A 24,517-nucleotide genomic window follows, 5' to 3' on the forward strand; every position below is an offset into this window, starting at 1 on the left:
CTAATTTCTATCCTCTGAAGAACTTAACGCTACTATCCTGTCGTCGATTCTAAATTAATATTGTTAGTTTTCAGATTAGATTTGAAGGAAGGACATTTATTAGTATAACCTGTTGAAAATTCATGTCACAACTGATTTACTGTTCTGCGTAATTCCTACAATGTAATTTTCTCAGAAATGCTTAATGCTTAATTTTCTCAGAAATGATAAATCTGTAATAAAAATGGATATTCACTGACTGAACATACTGAATACAATATCTGTGGACCAGTCCCACAAACTCCTGATATATCTCTGATTACTAAACATCAGATAACGGGATAATACAACCTGGTCACGGGAGTAACTACTACTTTTACACAAAATAGCATTACTGCCACGACCAAGTTGTGTCATCTTGGTATCTTACCTGATGATTAACAATCAGAAAATTGTAGCACTGGCTCTGTGATAAACGTCATAATTTCTCTAGTAATAGCAGTTTTGGGGTTAAGTTACAGTTAAAATAGTTTAAAAGAAAATACTCCTGAAGGATTTATTTATAAAGAATCACTGATTTTTGTTAGCCTCATTTCCGCAGTCTTAAGTTAGTAGTATAGGTCCACCAAGCGCTGACTCCGTTTTCCTTGGAGATCGCTAGTATCGCTTGTTAACATCGCAGCAGAAGCTTTCTACTGAGTTGCCAATTGAAAAGAGTGTTAGAAAACTAGACGTACTAGAGACAAGACCAGAAGGTAGTCGAGAAGGAGAACCAGTATCACTAGTGCAGTGTTTGTAGTATTTAGTATCTTAATTTTCTCGAACGATTGGGATACGAAGAACAGAGAGAATGACAGAAATAATAAAAGAAAAAACTTCTTCTCTTTTGTTTTACTGTATATTAAACAAGATAGCTCGATATTATTTGATAATAATAATAATAATAATAATAATAATAATAATAATAATAATAATAATAATAATAATAATAATAATAATAATAATAATAATAATAATAATAATAATAATACCAAATTATGTAATGGATGCATTTGTTTTATGTCACAATAAGCAACGGAAATTAAGTATGTAGTGCACAAAGACTTCTTTAGTCCAATACAAGTGTAATGTTTTACTGCAGCGCATGATATTTGTAAGTAAGCAGCTCTTACTTTAGTATGACTTTCGACATCGAAGCGAATGAGAATTCCGACTGAGATTTTTTTTTTTTTTTTTTTGTTCTTTGTCGAAAACAAAGAAGATAACCAGATAAGGGACAGAGGTTAAAAGGAACGTTCAGATGGTGAGGTCAATGCATGCACATTACAGATTTCGATGAATTAGATCTCACTGTACTACCAACAAAAACGAGCCTGGAGCTTTTTACTCGGAACGCAGACTGTTGCAACATACGGTATTCTGCAGTTGGTAACTCTGTTGTCGAGAGATGTTTCGGTAGTAGTCTCACTTGTGGCCACTATCAACTCACCGTTTGTCGACCTATAGCAGTATCACTCTGTATGGGGGGCACTAGGGGGGCAAAGAATTTGAACAAGGGGGCCTGGCTCCCCAGGCCCTCCCTTGGCTCCGCCACTGACTCTGTCCATTCTTCTTTTTGGCAATATGTGAAACTACCACCGTTTGCATTTCCTACCTTTCACTATTTTTACGATTCAACAGTTTATTTGATGTATTTCTATAACATAGCATAGAGATTTTCCCCCAACTTTGACCTTCTCCCCCCTCAGTTTGTTATGGCGTTCAGGAGCTATAACCTTGCACATAGGCATATCTTCCTCTATCAGACGCACTATGTCTCATCCCGCAACTCGATTCACCATTTGGACCCTTTACTAGGGAGATACGTGTCCAGTTTAATGAGGAGTTTATATTCTGAGGTTTGCCTTTATAACTTAACGGGTTCATAAGTTACTGTAATTTATGCATTATTTTGAACCCCTTCTATCCCTTTAGGATTTGCTCTTTAATGAAAGTAAATGTGATAAAAACCTCATGTACCATAAATTATCAAAATAATCCCAGCGGCCTAGGAAGAGTCGAGCAAACATTCTTATATTGCGTATTAATACTAGTTGAACCTGCGCTTTCTACACTGCGCATCATTCACATATGAGCATGAGTCTGTCATTCCTCACAACATTCGTACATGTCCCTTTGCAGACACAAGTGAAAGATGTCTTGATAAAAATCGGCAAGGGGTGCCATAAAGGGGAGACTTATTTCGATATCTTGCATCGTTTGCAAGATTTGAGTCTACTTCCGGTTGGAGTTCCTAATTCATGTATGATAAGTGTTTTCTTTCTTTTTGCATGCAGTATGTAATAAGCAAATACATTACGTACACAATTAATTATTATGTCAGTAATATATTTTGTTCATTGAGCGAAACACTCCAAACAATAAAGATTCATCTACGACTGGAAAAATGGTTACCCTGCGTTATACATTATCATTTGGGCTTGAAACAAATGTCTGATAGGTATGCAACCCCTATATACAACGATGTGGTGTAGGAATGCATATATCGTAGGATATGATGCTTTACCTTTTTTAAAATTTTGAACACTTCCAGTGTGCCCCTAAAAAATTTATAACGGTCTTGTTTTTGTTAATATTCAATTAGAACTGGGCAATCTACACAAAATTTGGAATCGACCAGTGAAAACGGCACGGTTTTAGCACCTGTGGATTTCGAGGTCTCATTGTAGAAAGGATTGGAGACAAACATATAAACGCAGCATTTTAATACAAACTACAAAGCGCATCATTCACATAGAAAAATATGAGTATGAATCTCCTTGTCATTCCTCACAACATCTATACATTTCCCTTACATACACAAATGAAAAATGTCTTGAGAAAAATCGACAAGGGATACTATAAAGGGGAGATTTTTTAAATATCTCGCATCATTTGCAAAATTTGAGCCTACTTGCGGTTGGAGTTTCTAATTCATGCATGATCAGTGTTTTCTTTCTTCTTGCATACAGTATGTAATAAGCAAATGCATTACATACACAATTAATTATATGGTTAGTGATAAATTGTGTTCATTGGCCAAAACACTCCAAACAATAAAGATTCATTTCAGACTGGAGAAATAAATGGTTATCCTTCATTTTTCATTATAATTTGAGCATGCAAAAAACGCCTGAGAGCTATACTACTCCTGTATACAATTATGTGGTGTTGGAATGTATAACCCGTATGATGTGATGTATTTCTTTTTTTAAATTTCAACACTTCCTGTGTAGCCTTAAAAAATGTAATGTAGAAATAACGGCCATGCTTTTTTCAATGCTCAATTACAACTGTACAATCTACACAAAATTTAGAATCGACCAGTGAAAACTGCACGTTTCTAGCACTTGTGGTTTTCAAGATCTCATTGTCGATAGGATTGGAGACAAACATTTAGAGCCTTATGCAGAGTCGTTTCGACTTATGATTGGCGTCGTACTAAAGGCCTGACTATTGCAGGAAACATTTGTTAGTCAAACTCTTTAGTATAGCAGTAATCACGCATCAGAATGACTTTGCATAAGACGACCCGCTCGGGAGAGTAATACTCCCGGAAGTACGTTTTCCGCGCGCTACTCTAGCCAGCTGTTTTACGCGCTATCCTAGCCAGTTGTTTTAAGTTGTCACAAAGGGGAACAAAACGAGCCCTATATCATGGAGTACAAGGGCATAAGTACTACAACTTCTTATTTGCACAAAAGTAAATAAATAACTTTTTTAAGTATTATTTTCATATTATTAATAAGTGTTATAAAAACGTAAAAAGTAAAAAAAAAACTTTCCTCGGGCCGGGTTTGAACTCACGCCAAAAGAGGATTTTATTACTAGCATATAGCGCTAGCCCAGTCGGCGGCGAAGGCGGACAGCAACAAGCGTTTGATTTATGCTATTTTAATGCAACGTGGCAAGAAGTGGATAACGCCAACCAATCAGAACTTTGTTTCTCGTTTCTACTTCCGGGAGCATTACTCTCCCGAGCTAGTCCTTGCATAAGGCCCATAAACTTTTTTTTTTTTTGGAGACAAACATGTAAACCTAGCATTTTAACATATTGATAGACAATTAGCCTATTATTGACGGTGCTGATTTGTTTATTTTTGAAATTATATTGCCTTATCTGTAAGTAGAAAAAATCATTCTTTGCATTTGAAAGCAAAAGGAAGTTCATAATTATGAATTTTACGACAGGCAAGCAAACGAGAATATCTTCGCTCATACCCCACATGACGCCACGAACAGGAAGCCAATCAGAACGCTAAACGTGAACTGGGACTACCTGTTATTTCACATACCTTTGAAATATTATATGACCTATATTTAAAGCACTCTGCTTTATTTCGTATTTTACAACCATCGCTGAAGATTAATGTCGTTCATCTCTGTTTATTCAAACATGTTTGTCTTTAGCCCTTACCGTTTGTAATTGCCGGGTGAGCGTTCATCTCTAAGGCAACAGTATACCAAAGAAGAAGAAGAAAATTTCATTGTTTATGTCATTGCATATTTATTGTTTCCTTTGTTTGGAAGTATTAGACTTCACAAAAAATATTACAGTAAAGAGTGACATTGATACAAAATATGTAATCAATGCAGGATTGTTATAGAGAGGCCACCATTTATGAAACTTATAGGTGAAATTCAGTAGTTTAAGGAACGAAATACAAATGTAAACGATTTGAAGGCGTTTCGTACGTGCTATCCCATTTTATGGGGGCATACTGATATTCATAAAATATTAATTTCTTTTAGCAAGAAATGCGCCTTACATTTTCTTTAAAGGGAGAAGTTACATTAATTGGCACATATTGAATTTTTGAAGGCTGGATATAAATAAGGCATATGGGCATAAGGAATAAAACTACAGTGCATAAAACACGAGGTGTCCATTAAAAATCAATGCTATCGGAGTCAGGGCAGAAGAGCAGCAGAGTACCGCACTGAAATGCGTCCGCAGGGAGCAGGCGCGTTAGCGACGGTGCTATACGCCTAAACTACGATATTGGAAAAAATATGGCATAAAGAAGAATGCCTCGCGTGTAGCACAGTTTTGGGCACTTCTATTGATTACTACAGTGTGTACACTGGTCTCGTACAGCCCTATGTTATTTTAGAGAAGTAGGTGGTAAAGAACACACTTTGCATTTCTAATTTCTACGGTATTATCCATGTGAATGTAATATCCCGATATATTATGATCAATTGAACAATCCTGTTGGGAAATCAAATAACATATTTCATTGATTTTACAGATTTATTCCCCGCGTAATAGGATATAGCACTCGTTGAAGTACGATAGAGTCATATAATAGTTGAAAATTTCCAGCTAAAATTTAATGAAATGGCTATGTGAACGGTATCACTTTCTCGTAGATAGCTCATGGTAAGATTTCATAGAATTTTGGCGGCCACGGAATGTAAACGATGTGTTAACTGATGTATCGCTGGATCAATTTTAGAAAATTTACCGGGTAAATTTGAAAACTTGTTTTGGTTTATGAAAGTTTTTTTTTTTTAGGGTGTTCTTGATGTAAGGAGTATTGTATGTGGAGGCGGAAGGGACTGTTCGGTACAGTTGTTGATTTAATGGTGGGAAAGGCAGTGTGGAAATAGTGCATATATGTAAAGGTTGTGACATATTGTGTTTGAGATTTATGATATAGAATTATTCAAAAATGATGAGCGTCAGTTGTTGAAATTGTGTGAAAGACACGTAACCAACCTGTTGGGCGGCCAATATGGCGGGTGTATATCTGCACAGTGTGCAGAAGCTGTGTTTTAAATTTACTAGTATGAAACCGTGACAAGTGCTATTGAAACTCGTATCATTGCCAAAACGCACCTGTTGTCACTATCCTCGCTTACGCGTATACCCATCATCTCTGACGCGCCTGCACCTCTGTGTTCCATAACAACCAAAAAAAAAAAAAATGTAAAGTATCGTACAATTTTCGTAATGATACCATAGAGAGCAAATCTTCTAATCTCATGAAGAGCGACTGAACAGTGTACCGGTATAGATTGGAGACTTAAAATGTTTACTAAGAAACCTAGACTCCCCCTTGCAAACGCTTGGCGGCAGAACTCTTGAAGTTGTGCACCTCTGCTGTATCTTGTCCTACAATGCAAATTTCTGTGATACTGATTTAAATTTGAATTTTTGAGTTAAATTTGAAATTTTTTCTGATGATCGCGTTAAATTATATTAGCATTTATATTTTTAGTTCAGAATTGCTATTAATTTCATGAATTTGATTTTCTTAAAATAATAATAATAATAATAATAATAATCAAAAATATTTGATACGGTCAGAAGAGTAGGTGTTTATCTATGAACAAACTGACTTTTCATATTCATATGTAAGATAACCCTAACTTTTTTCTTGTTTGTAGATGAACTAGTTCCAATGCAGATTCAAAGAACGTTAATTGGGAATGTAAAATAAGATGCATATTAAGATAAAATCTTTGAACCGCAAAGATTTAAGTGATCATCCAATTAAGGAGGTGGTTGTAACGGTAATACTTCATGTAATATTTTGTTGTATTCTACAAGTTTTTTTTTTTCTACTCTATGTGTAGTTGCCTGGAAAATAGAATAATGTGGACGTAGATTCTTCGTGAAGTAGTATGTCTAACTGTACACTAAACGGCGTGACAAACATCTTGGCATTTGAAGGCGGCGCTCAAGTTCCCTTTAAATGCTGCTAGCAAATGAGAGGCCAGCGGTATTGCCACGTTTATTTTGTACACATCCACGTCTATCCTCTGCAACCCAATCGCGCTGTAGTTCGTCTGCTTAGCCATAGCCACACCAGTGTTGCCAGGTCTCCTGATATTCCAGGAGGTTTCCTGGTTTTTCAAGTTATCTCCTGGTCTACTGATTTTTCTTTAAAAAATGTGAAAACTCCTGGTTTTGCGCATGATTCGAAAGCTCTTAGAAAATGTAGAGTTTAGAAACCAGAAGGAGTTCTTATCTACTGATGAAATGCACTTTGCAGCGAAAGTTTCCCTATCCATGGCATCAAGAAATCTCCCAAATTATGGACTGCAAGATTTTAAACTCAGGTATCTAACATAGCCTTCCTTTTGAACAAAACGTTAAACTCAACTCAACTCGAGAGAGAGATACGCTTCATGATACCGTCATGAAACATTTGGAAACATTGGAGAGATACCGTCATGAAACATGATTAGCCCATCAAATGAGATGAAATCGACACAATCAATTGATCTTGTCGTAGCTGACTTTCCTAATGATATAGAATAGAGTAAATTGTAACAAGTAGACACAGAATGGCAGTTATTGCGAAACACAGATTTATAAACTGAAAATGATGTTTCTGTTCAAGATTTTTGGATGCTTGTCAGGAGCGTCATTTCAGATTTTGCTTAGGGCTATTAGACCCTTTGATATCAGTAAAATTTCGCACATTTCATTGATTGACTACTATTCTGTTGATAAAATCAGTATAAATCTCCAACTCATGGAGGGCAATTGCCCCTCCCCGCTACCCTAAATGACGTCTCTGATGCTTGTTAGTAAAAAAAAGTAGATAGTCTAACCAGTTAATATTTCCGAGTTTATCCACATTCGTTATGTCTTTGCTCTGCCTTACTCAAGTGTCACTGTAAAAAAACAAAAAAAAAAAGTGTTTTCAAACATAAATTTTATGAAAGCGAAACAGATAGACTTGATACCCAAACTTTGCAAGGATTGCTGCACACAAGAAGTCTCACTTTTAACAACTAATGCTAGGAGCCCTGTGAATCGCTCTCTGACCAGCAGAGTCAATCTTGACATGTACGCAGATAAAGATGATTAGCCTTTTATTGGTAAGTATAATCATTGATAGGTTCACTGTTTGCCTTGTAAAAAAAATAATCATCCTAATTAATATCTTTAGATATTAAGTTGTATCTCCTGGATTTTTCCTGGATTTTGAATAAAAATTTTCCTGATTTTTCGAAAAATTGGTTGGCAACACTGAGCCACACCCCTTAGCACTTGGCAACGTCGCGTCAGAGCTTGCGTTTTATTCGTTTAGCTGAAGTGCCAAGATGTTTGTCACTGACTTTAATTCTAGATCATCATGTACCTGAAGATGCGATTTTTAACACTTTTTTTTTTTTTTTTTTTTTTAAATATTACTTCTGGTAAACAAATATTTTGGTGACATATGATTGTGACTTGAGTTGTAATCCTTGTTTCTTGATGATTAGAGGATATGGGGGGTAAAACAAGCATAATTTATGCCAACTATTTGAAAGATGCAAACTTTTTCCAGTTTCAAGTTATTTCGTGATGAAAGTTTGATTTCACGGTAGTTGCGCAATTGCCCCTGAATAACTTTTCACAACGTCAAGAACACGAGTTGAATTCGTTTTCTCGCACCCGAAAGCGGTGGATGCACGCAAATTGGTGCAAATTGTTAGGAAAAAAAGTGTCAGTCCAACATTCTGAGATCCATTGTTATTAGAGACACTCATCAGCACACCTATTTTTTCTAGTTTAGTCGAAGTTAACTTGTTTTATTGCATCCCGAATCGGAAAATTCTCTCCATTTTGTGGAACATGCAACATACTACTTGAAATTACGTCCTCGAAACCAATTTTACTAGTATCGGAACATAACTAAATTGACTTTCGGTATGAAATATTCATATTCTGTATATATATATAATATTGATTTCGTGGTTGTATGCTCAACATAAATAAAATGTTTTATTTAGGGGTTTTCAAGGTTTTTCATCGCCATACCACCAAAGCATATTAATTGTTAGTACCTTCAGAAGTTGTGCGTAAACCAGAAGAAGTTAAGAAAAATCAGAATCTTGAAGAAGAATTAGCTAGTGCTATCAGCAAACTGTTCACAGGTTATGCTTATTTTTCCTCTTGTCTTTTCTCATGACAGTCTATTATCAGTAAAACTTAAAGCAGAGAACGGCTGGGAGGAAACGAAAAACTCCGAGAAAACCCACTTACGGTTTATCCACCACAAAGCTTACTTGGCAGGAGCTGATATCGAACGAGGAACCCCATGCACCAGAGGTAAACGCTCTCCAACTGAGTCACCGCGGCCCCCAGTTGAAATTTAAATATCATAAAATCATACATAAATATATAGATTCCTAGTATTGGCATATGCAAAGCTAAAGATTTCTAAGCAGTGGCGTAAGGAGAAATGCATCAAGGAGGAGGGATTCCAGCACTCAGTTTCATCTCTTTTCAGGACAAGCGTAACTTTTGTGTAAGAAATACGTATAGTAAATTTTTGTTTTCTGTAATATCTTGCTCTATAGGTGTTTAAACGCCATCCTCACTTGCGTACACGACTATTCCTGGGAAGTGACATGTTTCGAACATTTTTTCCTCTAATTACCCATGTTATCGTCCTCTAAGTTTACATCATACTAAAAAACAAGTGAGTTCCGTTTCACAATTGTGCCTGTGCCAATTCAGAATTGAAACATATATAACTTCCGGCTGCAGTAGGAGAATAATGTGAAAGATGAAAATTTTCATTTAACTCTGAATCCGTATAAAGATACACTTTCTTGCTATATTTTATACCCATTCTTCGCACGGGTCAGATAAAATATCTATGTAAACAAACTGAACAATGAAAGAAAAATTAAACATTTCTAAGATTGAATCTATTTGGGTGAATGTATATCCGACAAAGTAGATGTGTTTCCATTGGGATGACTTTAATAGTAAACACGGTTTATACTTAATACAACCATTAACTAACCTGTTTTAAACCATAATAAAACCATCTACTACTAAACAGAAAAAAAATGCGTGAATGTAGACAAAACTATGGATTTCACACAAATATCGGTCATTTTAGATTATTTTTACATGTCTGCGCACCCTCTTTAGTATGGGCCCTGTTCCTTAGCTGATGGGGACTAAATTTAAAAGTAAACACTTTCTTGAGTTTCACCATTAAGTTCAGCGAAATCTACGGATTTGACACTAATATCGGTCATTTTCGATTAGTTTTACATGTCTCGGTAACCCCCCTCCCAGCAGGTGGCCCTGGTCCGCATACAATGGTAGCTTAATTTAAAAGTCATTGCTAATGGAAGCGTCACCATTTATCTCAGCGACCGCGATAACTATGGACTTGACATTAATATCGGTCGTTTGTGGATTAATTTTATATGTCTCCCCTCCCCCGGTGACCCCCCGGCCCGCAGCCGAAGGGGTGAATTTGGAAGTTAATGCGATCAGAGTCTTGCTATTGATCTCAGCGACCGCGAAAACTATGAATTTGACACTAATATCGGTCATTTTCTACTTCTTTTACATGTCCCGGTAAACGCCCCCCTGAGAACCTCCCTGGTTTAAAATTTCAAAAAAGCGCTTCGTCTTGGTCTGGGGCCTGGACCAAGGTACCCGTGACCCAAATTTGATAACTCTCGGTCTACTTATCTGGTCCCCAAGCCGCACACAGACAGACAGACATGCACACAGAAACAAACTTTATTTTATTTATGTTAGATTAAGTTTTACCTTTAGCAATTTACTTTCACTTGTTACGTTTTAAACATATCACTGGCATTAGTAGTAGTTGGTAGTAATAGTGGTAGCAGTAGTAATAGTAAAACAAATAGTAGTAGTAGTAGTGCAAACAGTAGTATTAAGTAGTGCTAGTTGGTAGTAGTAGTAAGTAGTGCTAGTAGTAGTACAAATAGTAGTAGTAGCTCGGATTCGGTTAACTTAGGTTCTGTTGTCTGGCTCCCATCGTCTAGACTAACCCTACCATTTTCCTTTCAGAACATTAAATAGGTTGAGAAGAACCTGAGCATAATGATACCTATAAACTTTAATAAAAATGACCCCATATTCTTAATGTGTACCTTCCTACTGGTGCACGTTCTAGAACATTTTCGAACCTATAGGAAAATAATATAACATGGTGGTACATTCTACAACAATTTGGAACATTCTAGAACATCCTGGATCATTCTAGAAGGTTCTAGAGCATCCTGAAAATTCTAAAACATTCTCGAACCTTTTGGAAACTTCTATAACAGTCTGTAACATTTTCCAAGATTGTTGATAATTCTAAAATTAAATCCATTTTTAGCACAGTAACACCGTTGTTAGGAAAGCTCTAATAATTCTTATCACTTTGTGTTTCAGTAGATGAATAAAGATTAAATCTATTCGGATATTGAATTCATATATATATATATATATATATAAAGTCGTTTGTCACCTCATTGCCTGTTTTCCTCTATGGAAATTAATATTAAAACCGGATGTACTAGTAAACTTCCAGAACTTCAGGTTCTAGAAGATAAATTCGGGTGAAAATGATGTGTTTTCTGTGGTCATCTAAGTTGTAACCTGAAGCAATTAGTTTCTAACACTTGCGATTGGAATAGAGAATTAGCGGAAAAGATGGAACGTATTCTTGGTACGGTAAATCGATTCCAAAAAATCGCTTGTCTTGATATCTTTTACCGTTAAGTTTGTTATTATCAGTTACTGTTTTTGTTCTATAGTAATCAACGTTGAAAATACGAATAAATTTTACCTCTTCCGGTTTTGGTACTAATTCGGGTAGAGAGTGTATTTGTTCTTGAGACTCTAAATCGATTGAAAAATCAATTTGTTCCTATCTATTACCTTTCCCGTTCTATAATGGCTGATGTTGAAACCGGAAATGGTTGATTTCTACCAATTCTAGTTTGAAAAGAAGGTTAAATGAGGATACAATACCTATTCCTGGGAAGCTGAATCGATTCTAGAACAACTTTTCGATGTCTCTTACCGTTTTTCTGTATAGAGATTAATATTGGGCCCCTAGGCAGTAGTAAATTTCTGCCACTTCAGTTTTAGTAAAATGTCACAGATAGAGGTAATATCTTTCCTTGAGAGGTTAAATAAATTTCGAAAAACTACTTGTCGCTATTTATTATCGTTTTTGTTCTGTGGCGATCAATGTTGAAACAAAATATGCTTGATTTCTACTACTTTCGGTTCGAATAGAGGATAAATGAATGACATGGAGCCTATTATTGGATCCTGATTCGATTCCAAAATAATGTTTCTCGATATCTTTTACGACCGCTTTTGCTCTGATACATGTTGACAGATCGACGGACAGACATAGCCGTTCTCTAAGACTTCCGATACTTTAAGCATAGCATAGTTTGGAAATCTAAAAACTGTGATGTTTGTGCCTTTTCGTTATATGTGCAACGATCCATTGTAGATTAAATCGTGTTTCACTAATGATAATGTAGAGAGAAATTTTTCAATGTGGTGTCAGATATAAAATGTTCATATGTTTTTAGAATAATGTTTGATACGATATTTGGTGAATCTGAACCTACAACAATTTCATAAATTATGAAAAAGGTTCCCCGTTCTATATACTTTTCCGATTTGTGGTTGCTCTTAATTCTTTTTGTCATATTCTCATGAAGAGAAGCAGTGTTTCAATGTATTTAAAACTAAATATTCCGATATCAGTTGTTACATCTGCTAATTTAACGACGAAAATATTTTCTAGTTGAGTGGCCTTGTTTTTCATGCTGACCTATGCGTTCGTAATATTGTGTTTGTTCGTGGTTCTGTGTTGCGTCTGGTATGTATATATTCAAATTTAATTTGTTGAAAACAAGGGGAGGGAAACGCAAAGCACCAAGACAAAAGGAACTTACTGAAAATGCAGTGTTGGAAATTGAAATTACTGTTTAGTATTAGATGTATTTAAAAGCTAGATACCATTTTAATTTTTCCCAATGTACCATCAACAGTGGCTCGCGTACCACAAATCTAGAATCTAAGGAAAACATTTGTACAGACTCTGAAGTTTCGGAGTTACGTTGAACGCCAAGAAAATGTTCAAGCCCCCTCAGTCATCATGCTCTTCTTCCTTGTTAAGGGTCTGCTTTCGCTAACCCCACCTTACCAGTGAATTCACTCTCTAATATGCATTTGTATTCTTACATTACCAGAATACAGCGAAAGCACAGTCCCACACTGAAAAAGGTCCAGTATAAGCTCTTTCGCTATATACATTATCAAGTAGGAACAGAATAGGGGAAAAAAAAGTATTAAAAAAAAAAAAGTCAGAAGAGTTACTGTGAAGCGCCCAGGTCCAAGTTAGAGTACAATATCACATACATGTGGCTCAGTTTGTGTGCATTGCAGCGTGCCCTCTCTTTGGAAGGCTTTTTACCAGTTTCTGATATATATTGTCTTTATGGCCCGCAATTACTCTCTCAAGGCAATAGCTAGTGCTCCCGATGAATTGGGATAATTTGGACGCGACGTCATATGGTGTTACACAGATATTCGATGGGATAAATGAAATCTTTACGTTTTACGTCCCACGATTATGCCGGTTAGGCTAAAGGAGACGGTGATGATGAGAAATGAATGAAATGGTGTATGAAGAAAGTGGGAAGAAACGGGAGAACCCCTAGAAAACCCACGAGCACGGTGCTTGTCCACCACATAGTCCACACGGCGCGAGCTGGGATTGAACCAGGGATCCCAAGCACCGGCGGTGAACGCTCTACCACTGAGCCACCGCGCCCCTGATATTCGACGGGTTTGAGATCGAAATTTCGAGCAGGCTATGCCAGTCGTTGCACAAAATTATAGCATACCATTTCATAACAATGATAGATCGTTGTCAGTGAACATTATCATTTTGATAAGCGTTGATCCATTCCGTAAAACTGCCACAGTGTGAGAAGCACTGAATTGCCCATAATGTTAGGTACTCTGCGCTGCTCATGATGCCAGATACAACAGGCAGGGCTCAAGCCTATACCAGCAGAAAGCACCCCACAGCTCTACCTAATTTTGCTGTTGACACAACACAGTCATCTGAGAAGTGTTTTTCGAGCTAGCGCTATATTCAAATTCTTGCAACATAAGAACCGCACACTGGAAACATTTGTACCTTAATTCATTACTCCATAGCACGGCATTCCATTGGTGCACTGTCCACTGGACATGACACTACAGCATGACATTCGAGCCGCCTGGTTGGTTCGAGTAATGTTAGACTTGTGTGCAGCTGCTCTCATATGGAATTCGAGGGGATGTAGCTCTATTCTGATACTCTGCAGCGAAAGGGATGTACTTGTCGCCATTTGCTACTCCTGAGTGATGATATGCGCCGGTTGATAGCGATTAAAGCGTACCATCTTTGTCTGCATCCAACTCTTACGTAACAGTGTTGCCGATACTTTTATGTAATCTGTATACATATCCACCCGCCTCATCATTTTTATCTCCCTCCACTGGAACATTATACTTTCAAAATACAAAATCGAGCGACCTAAATCATAAAGCTGGCGAATGCAAGATCTGTTTGTCACAGATTCGAATACCACTCTGGATTGCAGGCTATGTATTATCATTTCTCCGATCATTTTATTATCATTCGTTTCTTATCGTCTTCTTTAACCCAAAGGGCAGAATCGTACACTATCTCGTAACATCATATACACATATTTGTATGTGATTGGAACAAAGAAATTTCCAATCAGGAATGCAAGATGAATAATTTCAAAGAGTAGTTTATATTGGAACTATATACGTGTATACCGGTAACGCCCTTTGTACGTTACACACGTGTTGTAGAAGACACACGTGTACCTATAGAAGGTAGGATGATCTTAGTGTTTATAGTAGTTTGAAGATTATCGGACGATACGTGTGTAGCCACGTGAACACAGTCTATGCCTGTGATACCAGGACGACACCAGCAAACCCCTATTGCACAGTTAAATGACTTTGAGCGTGGCTGCATAAGGGGGAGCAAGAGTCTGTGTGGTCCTTTCGCAGAATTACCACTTATGTGGTTCATGACAAATCAATATCCCATTCTCGATGTACACGATGGAAGGCAGAGGATTCCCATAGCAGACATGCCCTCAGAGAGTTGGTGTTCATGATAAGAGTCGTTTCTGTCTCAAAGCAGTGACGGCCGTGTACAGTCCATATACATGAGGTAAGTGGGAAAATCCAGCGTATGTTTGCATTCGCTATGCTGAACCATACCTAGTGTTGGGGATTGGGTGCATTAAACTTCACATCTCGCTCTCCTCTGGTCTTCATTCAGGGGATCACTACCAGTGCATCTTCAGACGTGACGTTGTCAAATATGTCCTCTGACTTCTGGACACTTTGCAAGACCCTCATCTTCAGGCATGGTAACACGCGTCCGAATACGACCTGGGCAAAATTTGGTATGTATCCTGTATCGTTTCCTGCTAGATCTCCGGATCTGAGCCCAATTGAACATCTGTATGACGTTGTGGGAAGACCTCTGACTTTCACGGCTACGCCGGGCTTTCACGACTACGCCAAGATCTGCAGCGAGCATGAAATACCATACCCTAAACATTTATCATGTATACGACCGGCTACTGGCCCGAACACCGAACACACTTCATTTCTGTGAAAACCTTTAATGATGTCAATGATCTGAGTTTCATACCTGGTAAACAGGCCCCCACATTCAGTGAAGGTGTACTGTAAGTGCTAATCTAGATTTGAAAAATTTGAAGAACATTGCTAATGTAATAGAAGGTGGTGCTGATGCAACTGTTGACAATGGCATGAATCCTTCCCAAATTACTTGTTTCTAGTATGCTCCAGTGACATCTGTAATGTGGAAAGATCATTTTCATATCTAAAGCGAATTCTTTCTGACAGGAGGCAGTCTTTCATTTGAAAATTTTAAGTTGTTGATAATTTCAGAGAACAAAAATATATGACATAATTTGTTTAAGTAAAAATAAACTGCTAGTGTAGTGTAAAACAACTTCACTTTAGTATTTCTTGTGCTTTGAATGTTTTCTAAACTGCGTGTGAATAAGGTGTAATAGTGTTTTTGCGTTTATCATTTGTTTCATTGTTACCATTGAAGAATAATGAATGGATCGTTAGCTGTGATCCCTTACAGGTTGCGCAATTTGCATGTTTCCAGAAATTTTAAATTCTAAATACTAGCTGCAAAATGAAACATTTGAAGGGTAAGGGGAAAAAAACAAGGAATGTCCATGTATGTGCTTTTTCGGGTGCTTTGTCCTATCTCTTGGTGACTCTTGGTACTATTTGACTGCATATGCCATGCATACGTGGATGTAAAAATGTCCATGTAAAAAGGGGCAAAAGATGTAACTAACCCTATTCTTTTTACGCGGTTTTCAATATTAAATCGCAGTTTTCTCGAAAATGCAGTTTTGTGACATTCCTTCTTTTTTTCCCTTACCCTTCATTTTATCTTTTAGGATCCATACTTTTTATTCGATTAGAAAGTCAACTAAAGACTATTATAGTTTTTAAATATTTTAGTACATATTTTTCCCAAACCCCTCTGTTTGTTTTGTTTTTCCATTTTACCTGCCAATTTTGGGATTTTGTTTCACAGTTTTGCCAGCCATTTTGGGCTTTTTATTTTGCAATTAATTCTGGACTCTAGTGATTACTTTTAAGGGGAGTACTTGCTCACCATGAAACATTTTAATTTCACATTACTAGCTTCGTAGACTTACGTGGTGTAATCAAAATTAGTTGTTATAGCAATATGATGATAAGATATGCTGCTTCAGTCATTTTTTCGTATGCTTATGATTGCTTTTTATTTTTCTTTCTTTTACTAAAACAAAATAACAGCCTTATAATAATCGAGTATATGTATACATAAGTCTATATAAATATGCATATATAACCTCTTATCATCACGAATTCTAAATAGTTTCGTAGCTAAAGAAACCGTAACAATTTTCAGAGTGAAACGTTTTATCATACCCTGCTTCTATGAGGACTGTCCAGAAAGTACCAGATGTTTTGGCCTATCGCGGCACTGGGTAGAACTAAAGTCGCCATCTTGGTATCAGAACGTTGCTACACTCAGTAGTCAGTACGCATCCAGCTGTGGTAGCGTGAGGACTGTGACGCTCTTACTGTGCTTTCTGTGATGTGTTACAATGTGCGCTGAAATATAAACTCCCGTTTCTTGTGAGGTGCGTTCTGTGATTAGACTTCTGTTGACAAAACAAGCCAATTGAAATCCATTGCCAACTGTTTACGCAGGGGAAAACTTAGCGCGAAGTTTTTTTTTTTCCACGATAACGCATGTTCACACATGGCCAAGCATACCCGAGAACTCTTGGATGGTTTTGGATGCTAGGTGTTTGATCACCCACCATACAGCCCGGATTTGGTGCCGAGTGACTACCTCCTCTTCCCAGCAATGAAAACATGCCTCGCTATACAGCGCTGTGATACTGACGCCGAACGGCATGCCAGTGTAAGCCAATGGTTGAAATCGCATGCGGCAGATTTTTACCGCGACAGTATTGAAAAACTTGTACCACGGTGTGATAAGTGCCTTAATTTGCATAGCAATTATGTGGAAAAATAGCTTAAGAATGCATCTTTCAAATATAGTTTGTTCATTTTGTTATTTTTTCATTTCAAAACGTGTGTTACTTTCTGGACAGCCTTCGTATTATGTATTACACAATAAAGTGATTATCAACCTAAACCTTTTGTTTTCACTGGAATTTCGTCTTATATATTTGCAGGAAAATAACGATACCGTCGTAGTGGGCAAATCATTCGTAGGTACATTTGATATCAAAACTGGAAACTACAGACCTTATGATCATGTCAACAATCACTTAAGTACAGCAGTCGTCACTTGTAGTTCAGAAAATGGTAAGTTTTGCGCACTATATAAACTATATTTATTACAGTAATTTCGAGTTATTTTTACGTTCTAGTTACGTTAATATTGACTTTCATTGTAAATCATTCCAGGATTGTGTGCATCAAGAAATAGGATGCTGATGTCCCTATTAGGACTGTGCAATATACATTTTGATGATTGTTAAGATACGTTAAGTAATTAACAAATGAATCAGGATAGCATGGATTTATGCATGTGAATACACAAAATTTTTCACTAAATTTTGACTTTGAAGCATATTTAATGACCTTTAATGAAGCATATTTAATAATCAAAGACAAGTTTTCAGAAATACTATGATATGGCCGTAACTAATGTATCCAAAAAAAAAAAAAAAATGGCAGCACATGCATTGTAGGTATCGCTGGGACAATGATATACAAAGGGTGTAGTTGAACTTGGAATTTCGTCCTGGATAAGAACTGTCATTTCATACAGTAGTTTTAAATAGTGCTAAATATTCGTGGGAAGTCAGTTTTAAGGTATAGATAGCATTAATTACAACCAATAGGTATTCTTTTGGAAGGTTTAACGACCACTATTTTGGTATGCTTTTTGTTTGTAGATGAGCATCTTCTTCCGAAATTACATTTTCATTAACGAAAGTTCTAATTCGGTTTAGTGGGGAATTTTATAGAACCCCTTTCCCAAATGTTCAAACACAACGTTTCGTATTAGATCTCCCTGAACGGCTGAATAACTCCATAAGAAAAGCTTTAACGTATACATAAAAACATCGCTAATCACTGTATAATATAACTTACTTTTCAAACACCGAATTTACGCTATAGCCTCTGTATGTTATCGGTTCTGCAATATTTGCTTGGTAAAACTTCGCTAATTTTCTTTATACTTCATTCCTGGCCATACGGTATTTCTTCATTCTGTTGCACGAAAAGTTCATTAGTGCAAAATTTACATATGTTGAGAAAGGTCATTCATTATTATTTATTAATTTAGTTAACTCAATTTAAGTGATGTGTGTCAAAGTTTTGGTGCACATTGGAAGATAGAATTCGTACTTTAATTACTTAAAGTCCATTCCAAAATTGCGAAGATAGTTACGCATAGAAACAGTCAGTTTTTTTTAATAGACTTAATTAATATTTTATATGGATTTTATCTCGTAATATTTGATTATCGTTATTGTCGGCACTTTGCCGAAATAGTAAACGTGCAAAATGCAGTTTCAGATTCACAGCTTACTAAAATATCAAGAACCAATCGTTTACATTCACAACCTATTCTCCATAATTTCGTTTCAGGGACACTTTTTACATTCGGAACCCTATAAAGCCTTGCTTAAGCAAGCTGTGAATCCTTAAATAAGAATATTCCAAAGTTTATTTTGGAAATTCATGGTTTTAGCTTAGTACCAATGATATTAAACATAAATATACATTTTATGATGTCTTCTCATTTCAATTATGTTTCTGTATTTATTTTCTAGGGAAATTCATTGCCTGGTTGCAAGACGACAATCAAGTATGTATCTGGGATAAAATAAACGATACGATTTTTGAATGTGGAAAACCATTAAACATTTCAAATGATGGCGTTTGCAAAATAAACGTATCGAATGATGGTAAAAAAATATCACTTATTGTAGAAAGCGAATTATGGATTTGTGAGAAATCCTCATCACAAAGTGGTAGTTGGACTAAAGTCAAAACTTCTTATGATCCAGCTGTGCATCGTGATATATTCGTAGATGATATGTTTAATGAATTACAGGTAATAGGACTATTCCGTTTACACTTAAGTTGTATTTATATTTTAATGTGGTTCTTCTACTGTACCTAGAATGTGTATTGCTTTATGATACTGCTGATTAAGTGCAGTAGTCTCCAAAACTGTGTGTACATTCCTGTTTATTTGATATTTTACTTTGCTGCATATTTCCTCTTATGAGATTATATTGAATCAGCCTCTCTAAAAAATCAGAATCAATCAATATACGAGGGTTGCTTGAAAAGTTTCTGCAATCAATATGAAAAAAGATATTTGAAGTTCTGGAAATGGCTTTATTGTTTTTCTAATTATTCAACTGTAAGATCGATATACTTTTGCATACGTTTAAACGAATCTTGAAAGCAATTTTTTCCACTCGAAGGCTGCTACCTCAGAAACCACTCTTCGATATGCTTTAACAGCTGCTTCAGGCAACACAAATTGCTCACCATGCATCTTGTTTTTCAAATACGGGGAATAAAGAAGAAGTCATTAGGTGATAAATCAAATGACTACGAACAATGAGTCATTAGTTCAGCATTTTACTCGACAAAAGTCAACAGTTTTGTGTACTGAGTAGAAACTGGCTTTGTCACCGTGAAGAATGATGTGACGATTTAGGTTTGTTTTACGCAATTCAGATGGCCTCTAGCAAACAAATGTTTATATACCACTCAGCCTTCACAGTCTTTCGATCTTCTAAAGTTAGGATTGCCATATGTTCGGTATAATCAAAGAAACAAGCAATCATTTGCTCGCAGCACTCCTCGAATAAAGAACTTTTGTTGTTTCGGTGCACTTTGAAACACCCAAACAGTCTATTGAAGTTTAATTTTGGGTTCACATGAATAAATCCAAATTTCTTTCCCTGTATCGATGTAGCACACCAAATGTGACTTACCTTGGTTGAATGTTTTGCCCATTTCTTTACACTAACGAGCTCTTTTTATTATTTATTTATTTATTTAAAGTTTTGGTCAAGTTGTGTGGGATCCAATGGCCTGAAAGTTTCCATACATTCAGGTGACAATGCAAAATCGTATGTATTGCTTCCATGATAATGTTTAGGACTGCCTGCATCTCACGGTATGTCACATGCTGATCTCTCAATCATTTCATGCACAATATCAACATTACTGACAACAACAGACGTGGAGTAACGGGGCTTCACGAAATTCATCACTGAGTAATGTGCCACTACGCTGGAATTCGGAAAACCAATTGTACATAGTCCTCTTGGATGGTGCTTCCTTCCCAAAAGCCAAATGAAATTGCTTGATTTGAACTATATTTGAAATCATTGCACGAAAGTATTCAGGAAAAATTTGCCTTTCGTACGCAAAACAACTACTTCATATTGCTGTGAAAAATAAACGAATAAGCTTGAACAAACTAAGATAATTTAAAAAGAAACACCTAATTTTTTTTTTTTTTTTTTTTTTTTTTTGAACACCTTTTGAATTTTAAAATAGCAGAACACTAGAGCCATTGTTAGAAGTTGTGTGTAGAAACTTTTAAAGCAGCCCTTGTATGCAAGTGAATTAAATTATCGCAATCTATAGACTTTACTGAACACGTCGAGGTAGTTTGACGTCACGTAAGTAAATGCAGGCAGTTGTTTCAAAATGGCTAACTGAAGTTTCATGTCAACAACGTGCTGAGATTCAACTCTTTGTTAAAGAGGAAATTCTTGCAGATAAAGTTCGCAATACGTCTATGGAGATGTGTGAAATCACTATTAGAAGATAGATAAAACATTTAGGGATGGAATTGCCTTCAGAAAAGTCAACATGAAAAATTTGACGTCATTAAGAAAGGTAAACGAGTCATTGTGGATACAATTGAAGCAATACTTGCTATAAGACAGTGCAGTGCTGGAAACAATTGCAAGATTAGGCTACCGAGAAATTTTCTTCCGCTGGAAGAATAATAATTTCGCGCAGTGACCATTTCCGTATTATGGAAGTGTAACAATTAATTTTCTGCGTGAAACAATGTGGTACTACTATTAAAATAATTATAGTATATAAGTAATTTAAGATTACGTGAATTTAGTAAGGAATTTTTAAAAAATTATGACCGAATGTTTTATTATGTGCCTCCTGTAAATGTTGTCCTCTTTTTCATTGTTTGTTCCACTACACCACGGATTCTGTGTAACAAAAAAACTCTCGTGTTCTAAGTTTCTTGTTTGTTCATCCAACGAAGCATAGGAAGGGATAACATTTCGACGAAAATCATCTATGTAATGTCAGTGTTACTAGCGTAATCCAAAAATGAATAATCTTTGATTTTCACACTACTTGTTTCAGTTTTTACGCTAACGCTCAGCTCCCTCAATTTAAACATAATAATTATATTCCTATGATTATAAATACCCTGTAACTGTTCTGAGATTCACACAGAAAATTTGGTGAAAATTTCATTGAAATTTTTCCAGTAATTTTTGAGCCGTTTACGGCCAAACATAATATTTTACCTGTAAGAGTTTTGTGTAAGTAGTAGAGATGAGCATAGTGATGAAAACGTTAGCATAAAAGTGTCGCATTTTCGTGATTCCATTTCCTGCTAGTCGACTTGACCTCTTTCCTCTCCATCTGAGCCACATACATATGAGCATACGGAAGGTGATAGAAATTAATATAAAACGTTACTCGTTTTAATAATTCCTTTTAATGACTCGCAATTCTCATAATTCCAGTGCACGTTGCACATACACGTGCAAGTAGATTGCCGACAATGAGAACGAGATTAAATATAGCTCTTTCGTTTTTGAGTTAACGCTTCACGATTATGCACCGAGGTTAAGGGAGACGGTGAAATGGTGGAATGAAGAAAGTGGGAGCAAACGGGATAACCCCAAGAAAATCCATGCACACGGTGTTTGAGCACCACAAAGTCCACTTGGCATAGCTGGGATCGAATCAGGTTCTCCACGCACCAAAGGTGACCGCTCTTGTTTAACTACTCAGTACAATTTGAACAGTGAAGAATCAGATACTTGTAGCAAGGAAAATAGAGTCAATTAGTTTCTCTTAGTGTGAAACAGCCGAGTGTGAACTCTATAATCGAGTGATTATCGCGTGTACCTTTTGTGTGCGTGGTTTGCTCGATCAGTGGTTGGTACACATGAAGATTTCACGTTGGATTGCAATCCTTTTTTCATGCTAAAGTAAGTTTCAAACTCGAAATAAACAAGTGTATCTTTTTTATAGAATGTGAGTTTCTTTCTTTCTTTTTTTTTCACAGGAGCAGACAAAATATTCTTTTAGGCCTTCGAAGAAATATTGCTGAAATGTCAGTACCGTAGTATTTTTCAAATATATCAATAAATGTCATTTTTCTTTTGCAGAATACATACAAATGCACGTTTATAGCTGTATCGGAAAGCGTTTTTGACATATATGTGGTAGGCTTTCAGTGGGTACCACATATACTTAAAGACGTTGAAAACTTCATTGCATTGAAAGATGTATTTACTTTTCCTTCAAACGGAGAAGAAGAAAGTCGGCTTCATTACAAGAATAAAGTGATTGCAAGGTAATATATTAGAAATGTGTAGTTTAGCGGCATTTAGCTTTTTGATATTGGCGAACTGGGAAAGGTATGGTTATATTTTGCGGACCTGGAAAGAAAAAGCGTATCAGATTTCTTTTAAATGATCACTTTTGTACTTATTTAAATTGTTTTGTACATAACACAGTGTATATTAAAAGAGCTGTTGTTGTAGATAAACAGATTTAACCGTCCGGATCGGTAAAATAATTTCGTGGATCAGTGGTCAAAAACACTAGTGTAGTTTATAGTAAGAACTAATTGGACAAATGTAGTCAATAATGCAAATAATACATGTTTTGCATAAGTTATGCAAGTAACTCCTTATATGCAGGCAACTTTCGTTTTAAATTGGGCGTGAAATGAATCGTTCTGTAGTGTTGTTTTTAACGACTAATATAAGCAAGAGCATGCAAGTCGTTTCGAAAATTAGGTTAGTTACACTTTTAATTGCGAAGGTCTTGTAAATATCTGTTTCAGGGATTCATATACTGTGGCTCGTACTTTTAATTTCAGAATCTCCAGAGATGGGAAAATACTGGCAATGTGTGTTAATTCTTCAGAAGAAGGAACGCCCTTTATTGCTTATATTGGAATGGAGACGAAATTTTTCTCTTGTGTGCAACTAGATGTCGGAAGTAATACAGTGAGGAGGTGATAATGTTAAATTCTAATTTATTAAGTGTGATCTTCCTTATAATTCAAGTAACATCATTCCCATTTAAGACAAGAAAGAGGCAATTAATTAGCTTAAAGGTGCTCATCAACATTTTTCTCACTTTTTCAGTTGTTTCACCTATTGTAGAAATCAAAGAAATGTATAATAGTTTATTTCTGAATAATTTTCTAGGAATTACAAAATGCTACAGGTAAACTACTCATGTTTTTGAGATGGCCTGCGTTCTCGTTCATTTCAGTTCAGTTAGCTTATGATGTCATACTTGACTTAGTTTTATTCTTTAACAATGGGAGACTTGATAAACTATTTCACTGAGTAATATTTTCTAAACACTAAACAATTACGCACAGAAATTGTAGTATTTCTTTGATTTCAGCAATATTTTTAAAAACGTTTAAAAAAAAAGTGAGACTGATGAGCCTCCTTGAATATAAAGTTTTATTATTTCTCATTGTCTCACCTTATTCTATATACAGGGTGAACCACTTATCTTGATACACCTTTCTAATATTAAACTAATGAACAAAAACGCTGAAATTTTGTACCATGTAAATATTGGTAAGGAGATATTCTGTGACATACTCTGCGACACCACAAGGTTAACAGTGGTGTCAACCTAATATGAAGTTATATTTTTTCAAATGGCACTACATCGATTTAATACAAATTTCAAATTTACATGTAAACCAAAAAAACACAGTGCCACACTTGTCAATGCAGTGTTACAAATTAAGGACGCTCAGTATCAAAAATATCGTAAAACAACCAAATTTTGAAGGGTTCTACAACAGTA

At 36.0% G+C, this 24,517-nt stretch overlaps 1 protein-coding gene across 8 annotated transcripts in view; it reads left to right on the forward strand.

Moving 5' to 3' along the window:
- Window positions 1–4,302: 4,302 nt before the first annotated feature.
- LOC145688262 (ciliogenesis and planar polarity effector 1-like) overlaps window positions 4,303–24,517 on the forward strand; it is a 97,408-nt gene continuing 77,193 nt past the window's right edge. For 4 of the 8 annotated variants that reach the window (XM_081762234.1, XM_081762241.1, XM_081762240.1 and 1 more), the window contains exons 1-6: window positions 4,459–4,652; window positions 6,412–6,537; window positions 17,596–17,728; window positions 19,210–19,493; window positions 22,843–23,030; window positions 23,562–23,699. In XM_081762234.1, the coding sequence (XP_081618360.1) occupies window positions 6,466–6,537; window positions 17,596–17,728; window positions 19,210–19,493; window positions 22,843–23,030; window positions 23,562–23,699 (815 nt within the window). In that variant the 5' untranslated portion in view covers window positions 4,459–4,652; window positions 6,412–6,465. The other 4 variants (XM_081762235.1, XM_081762237.1, XM_081762236.1 and 1 more) reach the window with 4 other exon arrangements.

Source organism: Thermobia domestica, chromosome 6 (assembly GCF_964235325.1).
Source record: "Thermobia domestica chromosome 6, izTheDome1.hap1.1, whole genome shotgun sequence".
In the NCBI taxonomy this organism is placed as follows: domain Eukaryota; kingdom Metazoa; phylum Arthropoda; class Insecta; order Zygentoma; family Lepismatidae; genus Thermobia; species Thermobia domestica.